Here is a 16,647-nt window from a genome sequence, read left to right as displayed (position 1 = left end):
TCCAATTTGTTTGATGAATATTTGTTTCTATCATTAGTTATATCAATATACGCTTTTAGGACGGTGAGAGACGAGTCCAGGACGAAGAACATTCGAACATAGTGTTAGTGTTCGGCCAAGTGGAAACACCCTGTAAGCCCGAAGTTGGGGGCTCCGACACAAGCCCAACCAACATTTTCGCTGTACACGCAAGGCTGCATCTATAGTGAAAGGGAACGAGGCACCCCCTTTAGCCTGATCCCGCCTGATCCCCTCCTAACCCTGGCCGGCCGGGACCAGCATCACCTAATCTCCACCTTCAAGCCACTCTCCGCCATCGCTTTCGCACCTCCTCTCCACTCTCACAAGCCACCTTCGCCGTCTCTACTCTGATGCCAGACAGCACAGAACCTATTCCCCTCTCTTGGACGGGCCCCAAGGGCATACACACGAGCACGCGAATGCACATAGCCCAGCTCCACAACTCCCCTTGCTAGACCACGCAACCCTAGGCCAGGACACTACCATCTCGCCCAGCCCTCCACCTGCCCAGAGCCTCCCTGCTCTCCTCAATCGCCCTTCCCACCTATGCTTACTCCTGGCTCTCTCGCCCTCTCCCTCATCCTCCCTACATAAAAGCCCCTGACCCGACTCTGGGACGGCTATTTAGGCCGTGATTTCCACCGGTGCTGCAGACTACACTCGCTCCTGCACGACTGCCAGGATGGGGTCTCCAGCACTGCGACCGAACGCCGGGGTGATGGCTGCTGCTGTCCCGCCATCGTTATCGATCCCATCTATCCCTGTCGCCGGTTTGCTGCTCGGACGCCGCACGCGCCGATTTCTGTAGCGGATAGCGCCGCTAGCGCAATATGGCATATCCCAGGGGTCCTACTCACACCCGGATAGCCCTTGTGCGAGCCAGAGCTTCAAGCCGGGTAGTGGTGATTCCTATTGTTGTGTTAAGGGTGTAATACTCCCTTTCTATCTGTTCCCGAAAGGCGAATGCGGCTGGACAATCTGAATACGGCGTATGCGGCTGGGCAATCTGAAGTTTAAATTTTTATATTTAATTTTCCACTACATTGCATTTAACGTTATTTTCCGCTCTCCATATTCTGTGTACATCGCAAATTCAGTACCAGCGTTACAGATACAACCAACACCCCGTCTACTTCTAGGGACACGAAGGATACTCGCAGGAGGATTACATGGAAACCTTCAGAAAATTACTTTAAAAAGTTCGCAAAGTTCATATTCATGGCACCAAAGGCCACATGGCATAGAATACACATTTCATGTGAGCCGACCAAACGATCCTCTTAAAATCTAGTTTATGGCTACGATCCTGCACACGTCCTGCTCTTTCCCTGCGGTTCACGAAGTCAGCTGCTACACATCCTGACTGCTAGCACCCCGGACCCTATCCCGCCAGTGCAGCAAGACTGGCGTTATTCGCAATAGACTACTTAGTCAACCTCCTCCATGCGGCTGCCCTCGCCAGCGCCTGCATCTTCCTCCAGGGGGGGGAGGTCATCATCCTGCAATACCTCTTCCACGTCCTCATCAATGGACAGCCCCAGCTTGATCATGCGGTGGATGCGAGAAGCAAACGTATTCGGCTCGTCCAAGCTGAAGCCAGAGCTGAGCAGCGCAGTCTCAAAAAGCAGCAGAACGAGATCCTTCACAGTTTTGTCACTCTTGTCGGCGTCACTCCGCTTCTTCAGCTCCTGCACGCGAGAATCAGCGGCAGTGAGATAACGTGCGCTTAGCAGTGTCATTTTTACAAACATTTTAAAACTTACACTCATAATTGGATTCTCCGGATTAATCTCGAGAGTCTTCTTCGAGGTCATGTAGGCCGCCATACTGTTGTCACGGAGGGCCTGCGCCTTCATGATACGCTCCATGTTGGCGGACCATCCGTACTCCCCTGTGACAAGGACACATGGCGAGTCTACTACACGGTGGCTGACGGTGACCTTCTCGACCTTGTCGCCCAGGATGTCCTTCATGAGGCGGCAAAGAGGCTCAAACTGGCTTGCCAATTCCTCCTTGCGCTTCTTCTCCTCCTCGCTGTCGTCCAAGTCAAGACCCTCCTTCGTGCAGCACACCAGCTTCTTTCCTGCATGCGCGCATTGGTGAATGCATTAACAGCGATAAGTGCTTAACCCAGCGGAAATCGTAGGGGCAACGTCGAATGACATCGTGTGGTATACTATACGATAACGGTGGCGAAGAGTTGCCGAGAGGGTGCGGAAATTGTACCGGGAACGCACTATTATGTTTCTTACCACCTCATCTGCGATGTGTGCACAACCGTGCCTCTCGTCCACTACAGATGCTGGTGCTAAGTGCTTAGCGCCTGTCGCGATCGCGATCCGATGAACAAAGCAGTGAAAAACTCACCGTCATATTCCTTGAGCTGCTGCACAGCGTACTCGTCGATGGGGTCGACCATGAACAAGACCTCGTAACCCTTCTTCTTGAGACGCTCCAGGAAGGGGCTGTTCTCCACTGCCTTTCGACTTTCTCCAGTGATGTAGTAGATTGACTTTTGGCCCTCCTGAGAGAGGCGTATGAAAACTTTATCAATACAGCAGAATTCTTTTGTCGCTTTGAAGTAGGCAATCTTCTCCTATTCCTGACACAAATCACACAATCTAGCACAGCGGGGCCAGTTACCTTCATACGGGTTACGTAGTCTTTTAGGCTGGTGAGCTCCTCGCCGCTCTTTGTCGAGTGGTACCTAAGCAGTTGGAAAGATATGAAACTTAGATGTAGTCACCGTACAATTTTGATTAGCTCAATCAACTAGGGGCATGACAATTGCAGAACGGATAGAAACCAACCTCTACATACGATCATCCCGCACTTACCGAAGGAGGTCGGCCAGCTTAGCACGGTTTTGGGAGTCCTCGTGCACACCCAACTTTAGGTTCTTGCCGAACGCCTCATAGAATTTCGCGTAATCATCCTTATTCTCAGCAACCTCTGCGAAAAGCTCCAGGCACTTCTTTACGATGTTCTTCTTAATGACCTACGAAGATGTAAACAGGGAGAGGACGTGCAAACCTAACATGAAGGACAGTTCAGGTACAGATAAACTAGTGGAAGACAGAGCCGTCTCTGCATCTTGATGCACCATCCAGAACCTCATGCATGTATCTACAGGAATCCTACCTTGAGGATTTTGTTCTGCTGCAGCGTCTCGCGAGAAATGTTAAGAGGCAGATCCTCGCTGTCAACGATGCCCTTCACGAAGTTCAACCATTCGGGAATCAGCTCCTCGCAGTTGTCCATGATAAACACACGGCGCACATACAGCTTGATGTTATTTGGCTTCTTGCGCTGGTCGAACATGTCGAAAGGAGCACGGCGTGGCAAGAAGAGGATACATTTGAACTCCAGTTGACCCTCAACGCTGCAATGCACAGGGGGGATTTCGAAGTTCAAGTGTTTGTCAGATGATGTTTGTCAGCACACCCTCCCTACAAATTTCATAAATATCAATGAACTCCGCAATTTTGCAACAATCGGCATCGCATCTCGAACGATTATCCCCTACCTGAAATGCTTCACCGAAAGGTAATCCTCCCAATCGTTGCTAATCGACTTGTAGAACGCAGCATACTCCTCCTTAGTAACCTCGTCAGGGTTGCGCATCCTGCATGCATGAAAATTGTCAGAAGTCACAAGTTTAGCGGGTGCACGTATACAGTATTATGTGATTCCAAGTATACCCACGAAATACTGTGGACACGTAACCGATCACACGCAACTCAGGAAGGTTATAGCTCCTGTTATGCTTGTGTTGGAAAGTTTGGCTTAAAGCAAAATACTCACCAAATAGGCTTTTGCTTATTCAGAAGAGACCACTCGTGCTGCACCTCCTTAACCTTCTTCTTTTTCTTCTCTTTCTCCTCCTTGACCTCCTCAACCTTACCCTCCTCGTCTGCGCCACACAACATACCAAAGTAGCGCCTCAGGATGGGTATCAGAATCTGTAGTCCGTGTCAGGAACCCTAATTGTAACGGACCATTAGCAAACAAACGACATAGCCTTACCCTCCTTGACCTCCTCCTCATCGTCAGACACCTCCTTGTCGACTGTCTTCTCAGTCCACAGAGAAATTGGATAGCTAATGAACTCGCTGTGCTTCTTGACAAGGTCCTTCAGACGTCGCTCCTCCAGGTACTCCTTCTGGTCCTCCTGCACCATTTAGGGGCCAGAAGAGGATACATATGAAACACATGACGCCAAGCGTACAAACCGTGTGCAAGGGCCAAGGGGGGGAAAGCTCCATTACGATTCCTCGGGGGTCCCCATTCCGTACGGGATGCCTCACCTTCAAGTGCAGGATGATCTTGGTGCCGCGGCCAAGTGGCTCGCCATCCGTATCGCGGCGAATGCTGAACGAGCCGCCGGCTTGGGATTCCCACACGTACTGCTCATCGTCATTATGCTTCGTCACCACTGTGACCTTATCAGCCACGAGGTAGGCCGAATAGAAACCGACGCCGAATTGGCCGATCATAGACACATCGGCACCAGCACTCAGTGCCTCCATGAATGCCTTGGTACCAGAGCGTGCGATTGTACCAAGGTTGTTGATCAGGTCCGCCTTGGTCATTCCAATACCGGAATCGATGATAGCAAGTGAACCATCGCTCTTGTTAGGGACCAGGTGAATGTAAAGCTCCGGGTTGCTATCAAGGACCGACTTATCGGTAAGGGACATATAGCGGATCTTATCCAGGGCATCGGATGCGTTCGAGATAAGCTCGCGTAGGAAAATCTCCTTATTGGAATAAAAGGTGTTGATAATGAGCGAGAGCAGCTGGTTAATCTCTGCCTGAAAGGCAAAGGTCTCCACCTCCGGAGCATCTACTGTCGTCGCCATGATCGATATATGAATTTCTTAGTATGCCGAGAAAGGTTGGCACTGCAGTAAGGATGGTAGTGCACTATGATCAATGACACTGATAACCGCTACGACAGCGTGCGCCGGCATTAAAAGGTTTTGGGGGGATGGTTCTGGAGGTCAGCCGTACGGGAGCCCGCGCTCTAGAAAGTCTGCGAAGCGTCGGGGGTGGTTAGCCCAGAGGTTGCGAAAACCGCAGCGAATCCATTGGATGTTTCCATTACCCAAGCTGATACCTTTAACATCACGGTCTTCATCGTAAGCGTATAGCTTTCGCATAGACTTATATGGTTCAAAAGATGTCGATGATGTCATGAATACCATCGCTGTTTGTTTGGAGGTATATGTACCATATCAGCGGTTAGGTGCGCATTTCCCAGTCACCAGACGCGAGGTATCTGCGGTGGCATAGTATTGCAGGGCACACAAGTAAGCACATGGGGTAGCATAAGGAAGCACTTGTACTTATACTAAGAATGGTTTGTAAAGAAGATTGCAAATCGTTTGCCTCTTCATTTGGGGCATGTGCAGCAAGGGACAAGAGAGCAGAAATGATTGGCAGATGTTGGTAATTATTGGCAGTGCCCATTTTACCTGCATGGATACACGGACAAGGGAAACGATGGAACACACACAAAGGTTCTCCTTTTTGAGTTGGATTGCACCCCTAGGCTTCTCTGTTCTGTGTTCTCTGTTCTCTACAGCACTTTCATGGGGCTTCAACTGGCTGCACTTTTCCCAAACTTCTCCCTGCTGTTGCACCTTAAGCATGACAGGGATGCAAGTCAGAGTGTTTGCCTTACACTTCACGGCCTTCGAACGATCTTTGGCAGCATTGAAGTACATTGCCAGCTGTGTCCCTCCTCAGATAAAGTTGTGAGGATCTCATGCTATTATTATATATATCCTGCAGTTGAATCCATGGTTTAGCGCCTTTCCGCATCAGACGATTTGCTAAGGCACGCTGGTTGTCAATGCTTACATCACCGAGCTAAAGTGTGCACGCGCTGGGCACCTGGGGTTTTGGATTTAGTGGGCTGGATTCCTTAATGCCGTTTCGTTTTGGGCGGGGCCCTAGCGCGAAGCGCCAAGGGGGCCCTCCCTCTGTAGGATTGCCCGGCGTGTGGCCGGACCAAACATAATATCTCGCCCGGCTGAAACGCGTTATTGGTACTATATTGCATTCTCTATTGCAAGGTATCTCGCCTGTTGCCAACAATGATCGTATGAGCACAAACAAATTTGGCTGCCTTCATTCACCGAGCTCAAAGCCACATCAACGCCTCTCGGGCTAAATGTAATCTCAAAAGGTGCCGCGTATCTCATAACCCAATTCTGAGATTACGGCGTATGATAACTCGAACACCCAGCTTGTGTTACCATTTGCCCGCAAGGGCATTCCGACTTGCCATCAGCAGGCCGACAAAAATGCTTTCAGTTCTCCATGAGGTACGCATGCTGTTCGTTTGTACAGTTACTTTGGCCAATGGCATTGTGCTGCGGCGGCTGTGGGGCGGATTGCTGAAGCCGCTGGCGCTTCGGAAATAAACATAAGACAGCACATGAAAGTGCTGCGGGCTTTGGGGAAGTGTATCGAGCTAGGCTTTGAGGGGGCCGCCAAGGGCGCGTGAGCAGGCGGGCCAATGCCTGAAGGGGCGCCGTAGGCAGTGTGTACGGTGCTGTACGGCGCTGTTTTCCGTGTGTATTATGGCTGCGGCACCAGACCGCAAAGCCAACAGGCTGAGGGCTGGCAAGCTGCGATTGTGTCTGCTGAGCGTTGAGCAGCCGGCCTGGACCGCGGACTTGGCGGCCGAGCCCCTGCTGTGTGCCGGTAACGGCACCTCAGACTCATACGCTTACGCCCAAGCAAGGGGCTGTCGGTGGCAGGTCACGGACCTCCCGACTACGTGTAACGGCCAATGACTCTTAGCCGTGTCTGCTAGGTTACAGAGAGACACCATCTCTTCAACAGGTTATGAGCCCCGGCTTCCTGCCTCCCGCGCTCTGACAAGCATAGCTCCCACGGCATCAGCACTGCTGCAACTAGCACGGCTCCCACCATGTTGACACTACCCTAGCTACCGGCCTGTACGGATGCAGGGAGCCCCCGCCCTTTTTCCGGCTTCGAGGAAGCCGACACCCGACGCTAACTCTTTCAAATTGGGGACCCCCAATCCTCCACGCAATTTAGCTAGCAAGAAAGTGGATAGCGGAGGCCTAATCCTCCGTTGTCCAAGTGGTGCCCATGTGGTGCCCAAATGGTGTCCAAGTGGTGCTCCATGTACTCCCTTGCGACGCGTGTCCTAAGTCCCCATGTTCTCGTGGTGTTCGCCGCTTTTACGTGGTCGCTAAGGTCCCTCAAATCAGCCAATAAAACGCTGCTTTAACACAACCTAGGCTTCGTTTGTCATGCGGCGGATTTCCAACACGTTCATAGGAAGCCATACGCAAAGCCTCAACTGTGCCTCAACTGTACCCACGTCGAGGAAATCGGGTAAGGGGGGTAACGTGTCTCTGCGTTCAGCAAACGTTCGCCGGTCAACGTTTAGTAAGCGTTTCGACCACGACCGTTCACACAATGTAATGCTTGCCAATGCAAGGCCCATCATCAGAGGCTCGCCTAGGGTCTTTTCCATCAGTCCTACTTGCAACGGCTCAGCCGTACTGCCACGGGAGCACCTGGTGCGCGGGGAGTCTTGCAGGTTGGTAGAATCACGTCTGCATGGAGCCAGTCGCTCGCGCCGGGTGCGGAGCCGCTCAAAAGAAGAGAAGTGCTCGTGCGTACGGATACGCATGAAAAGTTCTGTCAAAAGCCGGGACTCGCACCGCAACGGTTGGGCTGCTCCAGGCTGTAGCAAGACAACTGACAGCCGAAGCTCGAATTCGATCTAAGACAAGTTCGGCCTGCAATGAAACCTACTTCTCCTTTCGGTGTGTCCCCACGAGCCAGTTTAGGTGTGTTACATCCACGTTAAGTCCAACCACCTGGTCTGCACGAAGGTGACTGTGCTCAATTGGCAAAGGCGGTACAACATTTAAGCCGCAATACAGTGCTTGTGCTTGCCATATGATGATGCATGGTAATTGTGACCTGGCCTGTTGCAGTGTACGAGTCTTGTCACGGTGCAACAGTTTTGTGAAGGCTAAACTGGCTCTAAACCGGTTAGCTAGCACGTGGGTTAATGTATGTGTAGTTGCGATTATGTTAAGATACAGTGTAAGCGGCAGAACTTTGGCATATAAATCGGTTACTTTTCCGTAGCTTACTTGTCACTCTGCTGCATGCTGGCCGGTTGTATCTTCGGATACACTTGCCGACGGACTGCATTCTGTATTTCATAGGCCACGCAGATCTCATTACACACGCTACGCTTACCACATACTGAAGAAGCGCACCTATAGTCGCTCTCAACAAATTACCACAGCTATGGCATCCGCAGAAGCTCTAGCAACTCTGCGCGAGTTGCAGTCGCGCCCGGATAATAGGGTGAAGTTGCATTCGGGCTTCCTAGGTAAACACCAGATTTTTACTGGTAACTATCCTATTATCCCCATTACAGGTTTGTTCAGATTGTGAAATGAAGAACCCGCAATGGGCCTCAGGTATGCATGTGATTTACTTCGTCTTGGAGCTGCGCGCATGATCGGGACTAAAGTAAGCCAGGGTGCGGAATTGCTGCCTTGCTCCTGATTAAAATGCTTTTGCCATCTTGCAGTATCATACGGCATATTCATGTGCCTGGAATGCAGTGGACGACATCGGGGTTTGGGTGTTCATATCAGCTTCGTCAGGTGCGCGTCTGCTGTACGCGCTGCTCATGTCATGCACAAACCTTATCTTAATTTGTTCATTGCCGTTGCAGATCGGTAACGATGGATTCTTGGTCTCCCGAGCAGCTAAAGAAAATGCAACTAGGTGGCAATGCTAAGTTGAACGCCTTCTTAAAGCAGTACGGAGTGGATAAGAGCACGGACATCAAAGAAAAATATAATACTCGCGCGGCCGAGGTGGGTGGTGGGCTTGGTGAAGCCCTTTCCGTGTACGTCAATACACCTCACTGCCAGGATCCCTATCGCTCAATGTACAGTTTTACCGCGAGAAGTTGCGTGCTAGTGTGGAGGGACGAGAATACACGCCGCCGCCACCGTCTGAAGTGGGGGCCCCGGTCCCGGCCGCCAGGACAGCTATCCCGAAGGCGCCAGCGACAAACCGCAAGGATGATGCCTGGGGTGACTGGGGTGATCAGGCGGCTGACGGTGGAGCCTCGGTGAGGACACTAGCAAACACTGCCGGCTAAGTTGTCAAGGGAGGGGCTTTGTGCGGGATTGTTTTGTAAGGGCGGGTCGTATGTACACTTGGTAGGCCCGGGGGAGATGGTATGCTGCCAGGATCTTGCCGCAGCGTGAAACATTCCTATGTTTTTCCTGAAGATACTTATGATCTGCATAATCATGCTGGAAGGGTTGTCATGTCCCCACTCTGTTTCCGGATGCAGGCGGCATCGAGCGGATTTACAAGTCGCAGCGAGTATACCCGGGCGCAGTTGGAAGCATCTGCTGCAGGAAAAGAGTCTTATTTCGCTCGGAAGATGCAGGTGTGCGCCTAAAGATGCACGCACGAAAATCGCATAAGGATGCAGGAATCGATAAGTTGAACTCAAAAGACCGGGGGCTCGGTAAATCAGGTTGATCTGACCCGCTGCCGCATGCAAGATGCTAGCTCTTAAAGCCGTCAGCAAATCAAGCACAGCATCAAAATCCTGTGCAGGATTGCTGGGTTGTCGTTAGGCAGCCAGTCTTGCTAAGTGGTTTACTATGTAAAGCTTTTGCAGGACGGCGAAATGCTCGGGGAAATAGCAAGCTGTATGTATTCTGCGAACAGCCGGCGTCTGTAGACACAGCTGGGAATATACTCGCCGCTATGCATTTGCAGGAGAATGCCTCCCGGCCTGAGGGTGTCCCTCCCAGCCAGGGTGGGAAGTATGTAGGGTTCGGCTCCGCACCACCTCCTCGCCTCAAGGCCCAAGGTGGCGTGGATGACTTGACCCAGTTATTGTCGTCTACGTTCACCACGGTAACAAAAGCTGCCGAGACTGCAGCCAAGACGGCTACGCAGGTTGTTAAAAGGTACGGGAATATGGTTAGAATTTATCATGCATGATAGCCTAACCATCTTGGAAGTGGAACTGTTAGGAGCACGTCCGTACACGCAACCGATAGTTGTAAGGTCGCAGTAACAGTTGCAAATGCCTTGCAGGGAAAATGACAGTAGACTGCACAAGCAGAATTGCGGTTATGCACGCACAAAATTCATACTTCACCTAGGCTCCATGAAACCGAGTTTACAGCGTAAAAAAGTTTTTTCTGAGCCAGTTGGACGCTGCATTTTGGAATGAGCCAGTCCAGATCTTCGACCCCAGGTTTTCGACATAAGATCAGTGTTTCGAAACCCGATTGGTGGATTCTGTTTGAAGTTTTGGGAATGGCCTAAGAAAGATGACGTTTTGTAGAATCGTCCATGACGCCTTGCACCCCTGCCCTGACGTCTCGGCCAATGCATCATGCAAACTACGAGCGCAGCGGCTCGGCACAGTTGAGCCAGACATTGCAGGAGAAACAAGTCGGGGAGGCCCTGAGCCACAACGCCAAAGTTATTAGCGAGAAAGCAGCGCACGCAGCGCAGGTAAGAGAGGGCTTGGGAGCTATGTTGGTAGGCTTGCAGACCGAAATGTGTAACCGGCTGTCCATTATGAAGCATTTCTCTCCATTATTACCCTTTCATGATTGCGTTGCACGGGATCATCAACGTCCAGGCGGCAGTCGCATTCCAAGTGTAATAGTGCACCGTCATCCTAGGAAGTAGTACAGCCGGGCCCAGCTGCCATATTACAGTGTGCTCGAATCTGGCTTCTGCGCGTCATGAAAATCTGTTTGGAAACATATCTGTCTGTGCACTTCTCGAAGCTCCTCTACGAGAAGCCAAGCATTTAACCTAGGCCGTTACGGTTTGACTTGAATGGCCTTGCCTTAACACTTATCCAAGGAAAGCTGGCAAGCGTTACCCTTACATTCCAATGGCCCCGTAATTGGTCGCGTTTCGTAACGTTGCGCTAGAAATGTGTAAGGTTGACTTCCGCGCGATAATATCCAGCGCATCGAGCACAGCGGCATTGTGCAGTCTAACAGACTCGAAAGGCGCCATGTTGCCATGATTTTAATACCGTGGTTTAGCAAGTGGACCAAATTCGACACCTCAGGAGAGTCTGTGGCTTTCCTCCCTTTGCTCTCCAGTCTGGCTTTGCGGCCCTGAGCGGGTTGTATGCTAAGGTGGCGTCGACGGTGGAACATGCGGCACGACAGCAAGGCATTGCCGTGGACCTCGGCTCCCAGCGGGCTGCGGTGGTGGCATCAACCAGCAGCGGCGCTGGGGCAACGTCGAGCAGTGTCGCACAGGGTCGCTGGGGTGGGTGCCGTGACGATTGCACAATGACTGCTGCAATAGCTCTGTTATCCATTTGCCATCCGCGTAACTCTTGCACGCTTTGGGAGATTTGCCATCTTCTAGGCGGCCATTGGTCACAATGAACCCGTCACTTCAACACATTTACATTTATAAGCAGTAAAGTTGGAGATATCGCTGTGACTTGCAGGCGACAAGTCTGATTATGCAGCACTGCCCACGAGCTCGCAACAGCTCAACTCTGCTCAAATCCCGTCTAGCTCCTGGCAGAACCGTCGAGCAACCAGCCGCTCAACCCCTTCGGCGGGCGAAAAACAAGATGGTGGAAGTTTTTCAGGCTTTGACGCGGAGGAGGCCGATGGCGATGGTGAGCAGGGATCTTTGTGCCAATATTCGCCTAGATGTTTGCGTTGCAATTGCACGACCTGTACATGTTTTGTACTTGTCCGTAGCTCAGCACCTTTCACGTTGTGCATTTCTACTTGCGTGGCCGTGCAGGTTGGGGTGATTGGGGCAAGGATGGAAGCAAGGCGTCCGCATCGACCCGCTCCTCCGGCCCTGAACAAATAATCCCCGCCGCGTATACAAAAGCAACCGGACCCGCACACAAGTCGAAGAGCATGCCCGTGCTGAACAACGCCGTCCGGGATTCGGATGGAGAGGAGGAGTGGGGAAAATGGTGACCGCCGCGGCAACCAGGGCTGGCAGGGCTGAAGTGTGAAGGTGCAGGGCGATTCATTTGCAGCTTTGGGGTTCACGTTCACTCCGTGTGGTGCAGGGCAGGATGCCATGGAGCTTTGACCGTTGGCTTCATATTTAGTGACCGCATTTTGAGGTTCCTACGGATTTTATTTGGATGTGTCTTGCTGCCTGATGTCTATGATCTCATGGAAGGCTGTTGATGGTCTCAAGGTCACATGCTTGCCCTGTGGAATTCACATACACATGTTTCTGCGCATATGAAGCTTCCCTCCATGGTACGGCATAGCAGGAGTGCCCACTTGACCTGGGCATCAGCGTACGGGCGCAGGTGAAATTGGTGCTGGTTTCGCTTCGTGGGCACCTTATATCGACATCATTGTTCGCTTAATACCCACTTGGAGATGTAGGGGACCCACCCCTGGAATGTTGGCGGCCTATGCCGTTTGCCAACCTTAGGCCACAAGGCCACTTGTCAGATGCTTCATGGGCTCATCGGCTGTTCCTAAGCCTAGCTGATGCGTGGCCTGAAGTCGTTAAGCCAGCCTTGTATGTATGACATGGTGCTCGACGCTGTTTGGACCGCGAGGGGGAATAGATTAGTCAGGTTTTCATGCAAGATAGGGGAAAGTTAGTGGCATACAAATCTTTCCATCGCAACAGCTGATTTCGTCGAATGTGACCATAGCCCGTCAAGGTGGTAAGCGACTCTGTAGCAAAACGTGGCCAGCATGGTACTTGACGTGCTAGGAAAAGAAAGCACTTGCCTATATGGGTCATTCGTGCGTATGGTGGGGATTTCTGTGTTGTATGCGACCGTTTGCTGCCGCAGCCCCGTTCCAGTAAATGCAGCACTCCTGCATCGCAAGAGCAGTTTCCTTTCCGTTAATGGAATTTGGTTATTGAGCTTAGCTCCTACAAGCCTATATTGTCACAACAGTTTTTGTTATAATGTTTACCGTGCGTTTCCGTGCGGTCTTTCGGGATGTCATGCATCTTCACTGCACCTCCTTCCATATGGAATCGAGGTCACCAGCTCCCCTAGCAAGCGTAGTCATCTAGGTTGTGGCTCATAACTCATGTAGCCAAGCTTCATTAGGTTTCAGCCAAGCTTCTCATGGCCGCCCCTTTTCGCAAACGGCAGCCAAACCAGCAGCGGCCACGGCCCCAGCTGTCTCCAGCGCCTGCTTGCACGGAAGACCTGCGGAGCACACGCGGACAGCCGCATCCTCATCCGCCGCCCCAGGTGCAACTGCACCCTCATTGCAAGTCGTCAGTTAGACCCAAAACCTTGACCACAAGGGCAAGGCGGACTGTTAAAGGCTAACCCTTGCACCTTACGCCTAAGTTTCAAGTAGTGAATGGAGATATTTGTCCGGGGGAATCCTCGCTCATGTCGGGCGTCCGAATCTGGGAAGCAGGTGTTACGTTGACTTCCCTGCGACATTTCCAAACCTCGCTAGGAGCGTCCTCTGAATTTCGGAGCGCACTCCGAGTCGCGATTTTCCTCTAATATCCTGATGAACGATTTCAGTCAGTTCATGCTTAAAGCATGATTAGCATCCATTTGATGGCTGGGAAATATTCCAGCCTTCCGACAGACTGACTGCCACGCTACAAATGTAATAATATGGATTCAGGTCCTCCACTTGAAAACCTATAAATCAAAAGCGGCATGTGGGCATAACGGTTTTTCCAGAGATTTTTAGAGCTATGAGCCAGTGCCCACCTCCCGCCTTTGAGCGCGGTGGGGAGACCAAATATGTTCCGCTACGCCAACCTTGTTGGGAGGCGGCTCACCAAATTTTGTGAAGACAATATGCTTCGTGCCGCTAGCCAGGCGGGTTGTAGGCATGGTTTCGGCACTGAGCACCACCTATTCACGCTGCGGCATCTCATTCCTAAGCACACGGCGGCCGGAGCTAAGCCGCTTATCATCATGCAAATTGACTTTAGTAAGGTGTTTGATTCGGTCGACCATGAGACGCTCTGGCGGTTCCTTGAGTCGTACGGGCTGCACGGTCGTATCCTCAATTCACTGAAGACAAGCTATGCAGACGTGAAGGTTCGTGTCAAGCTGGGTAGTCAGTTGGGGCCTGAATTCTCCGTGGGGCGCGGCGTAAAGCAAGGGTGCCCCCTTATTGTCACCCTTTTTGGACTATTCATTGAGGTGTTTGCTCATTACATCGAGGCCCACGATACCGACTGCCGTGTGCGCCTTCCTGACCGATGGAACATCCTCCGCGAGCAGGGTGTAAGCCTGGCGTGCGGTGAGCTCACCAACTTGCTTTTTGTCGATGATGCGTCGTTAGTTGCAACTGGCCACGAGAGAGCCCAATGCTTACTCGGACTCCTCGAGGCCTATTGCAAGGCGGTCTTCATTTTTGGGGGCACAGCACGGGAACAGAAGCGCCTAATGGAAGCCGAGTACCGGTTATGTGGGGCGTGTTTGAGGGTACTGGCTGGTAATGAGGCGGCGCGATACCTCGGGCTACATTACGGCCCAGGCGCGCAGTTCTCAGCATGCACCAAACAGTTACTAGCAGCCGGGAAACGGGCCATGTTTTGCCTCAGTGCCCTGTGTCGAGATAAGAAAATTACTACCCCTAAGCTGTGCATGTCCCTCTATAACGCGCTCGTTGTGCCGGTGTTTTCGTATGGAGTGCAAGTTTTGGGACCTGATTTTATTGGTGTGAATTTCGAGAACGCAATGGTGAACCCTATAGTGCAGGAGCAGCGCGCGTATATGCAGTCAGTGGTAGGAGCGAGGAGCCCGACTATGGCTTCGCTCTATCGCGAGCTGTCACAAAGGCCGCTCCAGTGCCAATCTTGTACTAAGGTTCTGGAACACGGTTGTCAAGAGTCACCGGGCCTTCATTGCCGACCTTGAGCTGGCTCTTGGGTTTGTTGCTGAGTTAATTTCAAAAAAATTAACTTCACGTCCTGCTTGTCTTGCGGTAGGTGAAGGAGCTATGGACATAAGAATGGAAAGGTTCTGCTGCCCTTTATCTGCCAGTTCTTCAATTATATCCCAGTAATTCTGGGTTATCCAATCTTTGACAAATATCGAAGGAGGGTTTTGATTTGTTTTACCCCAAGAAATTTCTGAATGCTGGACGGACAAGGTCCTAGCTTTCCTTAATGGTTTGGGAGCTGAGCCTCCAGCCGCCCTGCGAGGTGACCTCATAGCGCATTACGCCACGTTAGGTTGCCAGTGGGAAGCTTACGTAAAGAGTTCGCTAGGCGGCTCGACGCCCGGTGGGAGTGCCCGGATACCCTAGGCGACCCGCGCACCTTCCCAAGTGGAAGTACCGGCGTCAAGGCACATGCCGCTATCTGAACTTAATGGGGCCGCCCCCGCTTATAAGCACGCGGCAAAAGTGGTTTGCCCACGCTGAAATCGCCATGCCCCAACGTTTGCATCAAATGCTTATGCGTTTCCGGTTAGGCTGTTGGGAGTTAGAGATTAACCGACCTAACTGCCGCGAGCGCACAGCGCGCACCTGGAGGCTTTTTAATTGCGGGGCGGTTGCAGACAAAATGCATGTCCTTGTGGAATGCCCTGCGTACACTAGTACACGGGCTAAGTACGAACGTGACCTCGCGTTTCAAGGGCGCAACATGCGCACGATTATGACCGAGGCCCCACCCCTGGCGCTAGCCAGGTTCCTCCCGGAAGCCTAGGAGACCCGGCGCGTTGCTCTAAGGCGCTTCGTGCTCAAGCGGACGAGGGAGGACAATGATGGTCCACCACGTAACTGCACTAAAAACGATTTACCGTCCATGGCCCCCCCGGCTTTTACGGACACCCCCGCACTTGTGCGGAACTTGTAACTTGCTAAGGTGGGACGCACTTCCGCTACCCACTGACAAATCTACTACCAAAGATTATCAAGAATTGAAATTGTGTTCTCTGGTTCGGTCCTTAATTTTGTAAGGTCCATAAGGAAGTACAATGGTGATCGATCTCGACTCGCAAGCACCAAACGCACGTACGTAGCGGAATATAAGTATATTTGGTCTCGCACCGCGCCCAAAGGCGGGAGGTGGGCACTGGCTCATAGCTCTTTTAAAAGCACTGGTTAAAAGTCTCTATGCACAATACTGGATTACCGCTGAGCGCTTCTTCGTTTTAGACGTTGCGTTTCCAATCTAGATGTGAATTGGGAATATGGTAACAAAATGTTGTTTTTACAACAATTCTGGGGGTAATACAGAGGCCAGCAGGACTTGTAACGTGGCAAACAGATTTTTCACGTTCAAACGATCAGGGCCTGTTTAAATTTGCTTCAATCCGCTTCCCGCAACCTATTTATCAATTTATCGCTTTTTCAACACTCGTTATGACATGTTATTACGCATAATGTAAAACGGCGTGCACAACGAAAGGCGTGGTCCCAGCACTTTAAACTCAGCGCTAACAAGCGAGCCAGTGAAATCCCCCTGTAAGCATAATAACCTGCGACTGTAAAGCACCCACGTCCAGCTCCCCAAGGTAAAGGCGTCCATTGTCCTTGCGTCGTTGAGCAAGTTCATAAGGACATGGCAACACGCCATGGATTGGGTACTGTATGCCATGGGGCC

The 16,647-nt window shown here is 51.6% G+C and overlaps 2 protein-coding genes across 2 annotated transcripts; one reads left to right on the top strand and one right to left on the bottom strand.

Moving 5' to 3' along the window:
- Positions 1-1,115: 1,115 nt before the first annotated feature.
- VOLCADRAFT_73112 (uncharacterized protein) lies at positions 1,116-4,958 on the bottom strand. The gene is made up of 10 exons (XM_002947069.1): positions 4,329-4,958; positions 4,048-4,192; positions 3,826-3,934; positions 3,548-3,646; positions 3,163-3,403; positions 2,859-3,019; positions 2,665-2,728; positions 2,389-2,545; positions 1,785-2,104; positions 1,116-1,709 (listed from the first exon to the last, which is right to left on the bottom strand). Exons 1-10 carry the CDS (start codon positions 4,881-4,883, stop codon positions 1,449-1,451), a joined length of 2,112 nt encoding a protein of 703 aa, XP_002947115.1. The 5' UTR covers positions 4,884-4,958; the 3' UTR covers positions 1,116-1,448.
- A 3,373-nt stretch (positions 4,959-8,331) lies between these two features.
- VOLCADRAFT_103335 (uncharacterized protein) lies at positions 8,332-13,026 on the top strand (the record flags this gene model as incomplete). The annotated part of the gene is made up of 10 exons (XM_002947204.1): positions 8,332-8,464; positions 8,621-8,696; positions 8,768-8,912; positions 8,993-9,172; positions 9,401-9,499; positions 9,838-10,031; positions 10,485-10,587; positions 11,196-11,367; positions 11,555-11,731; positions 11,863-13,026. 10 exons carry the CDS (start codon positions 8,332-8,334, stop codon positions 12,045-12,047), a joined length of 1,464 nt encoding a protein of 487 aa, XP_002947250.1. The 3' UTR covers positions 12,048-13,026.
- Positions 13,027-16,647: the final 3,621 nt, after the last annotated feature.

The sequence above is a fragment of the Volvox carteri genome (assembly GCF_000143455.1).
Source record: "Volvox carteri f. nagariensis unplaced genomic scaffold VOLCAscaffold_5, whole genome shotgun sequence".
NCBI lineage: Eukaryota > Viridiplantae > Chlorophyta > Chlorophyceae > Chlamydomonadales > Volvocaceae > Volvox > Volvox carteri.
This window is presented reverse-complemented; position numbering and strand designations above follow the sequence as displayed.

Excerpts from the sequence above, each read along its gene's own strand:
- VOLCADRAFT_73112 (XM_002947069.1), bottom strand. The coding sequence starts at position 4,883 with ATGGCGACGACAGTAGATGCTCCGGAGGTGGAGACCTTTGCCTTTCAG. Across the intron at positions 3,935-4,047 it reads TGAGGAGGAGGTCAAGGAGG|ACGAGGAGGGTAAGGTTGAG; the intron begins GTAAGGCTATGT and ends TGTGTGGCGCAG. Across the intron at positions 2,729-2,858 it reads AAGCTGGCCGACCTCCTTCG|GTACCACTCGACAAAGAGCG; the intron begins GTAAGTGCGGGA and ends CCAACTGCTTAG.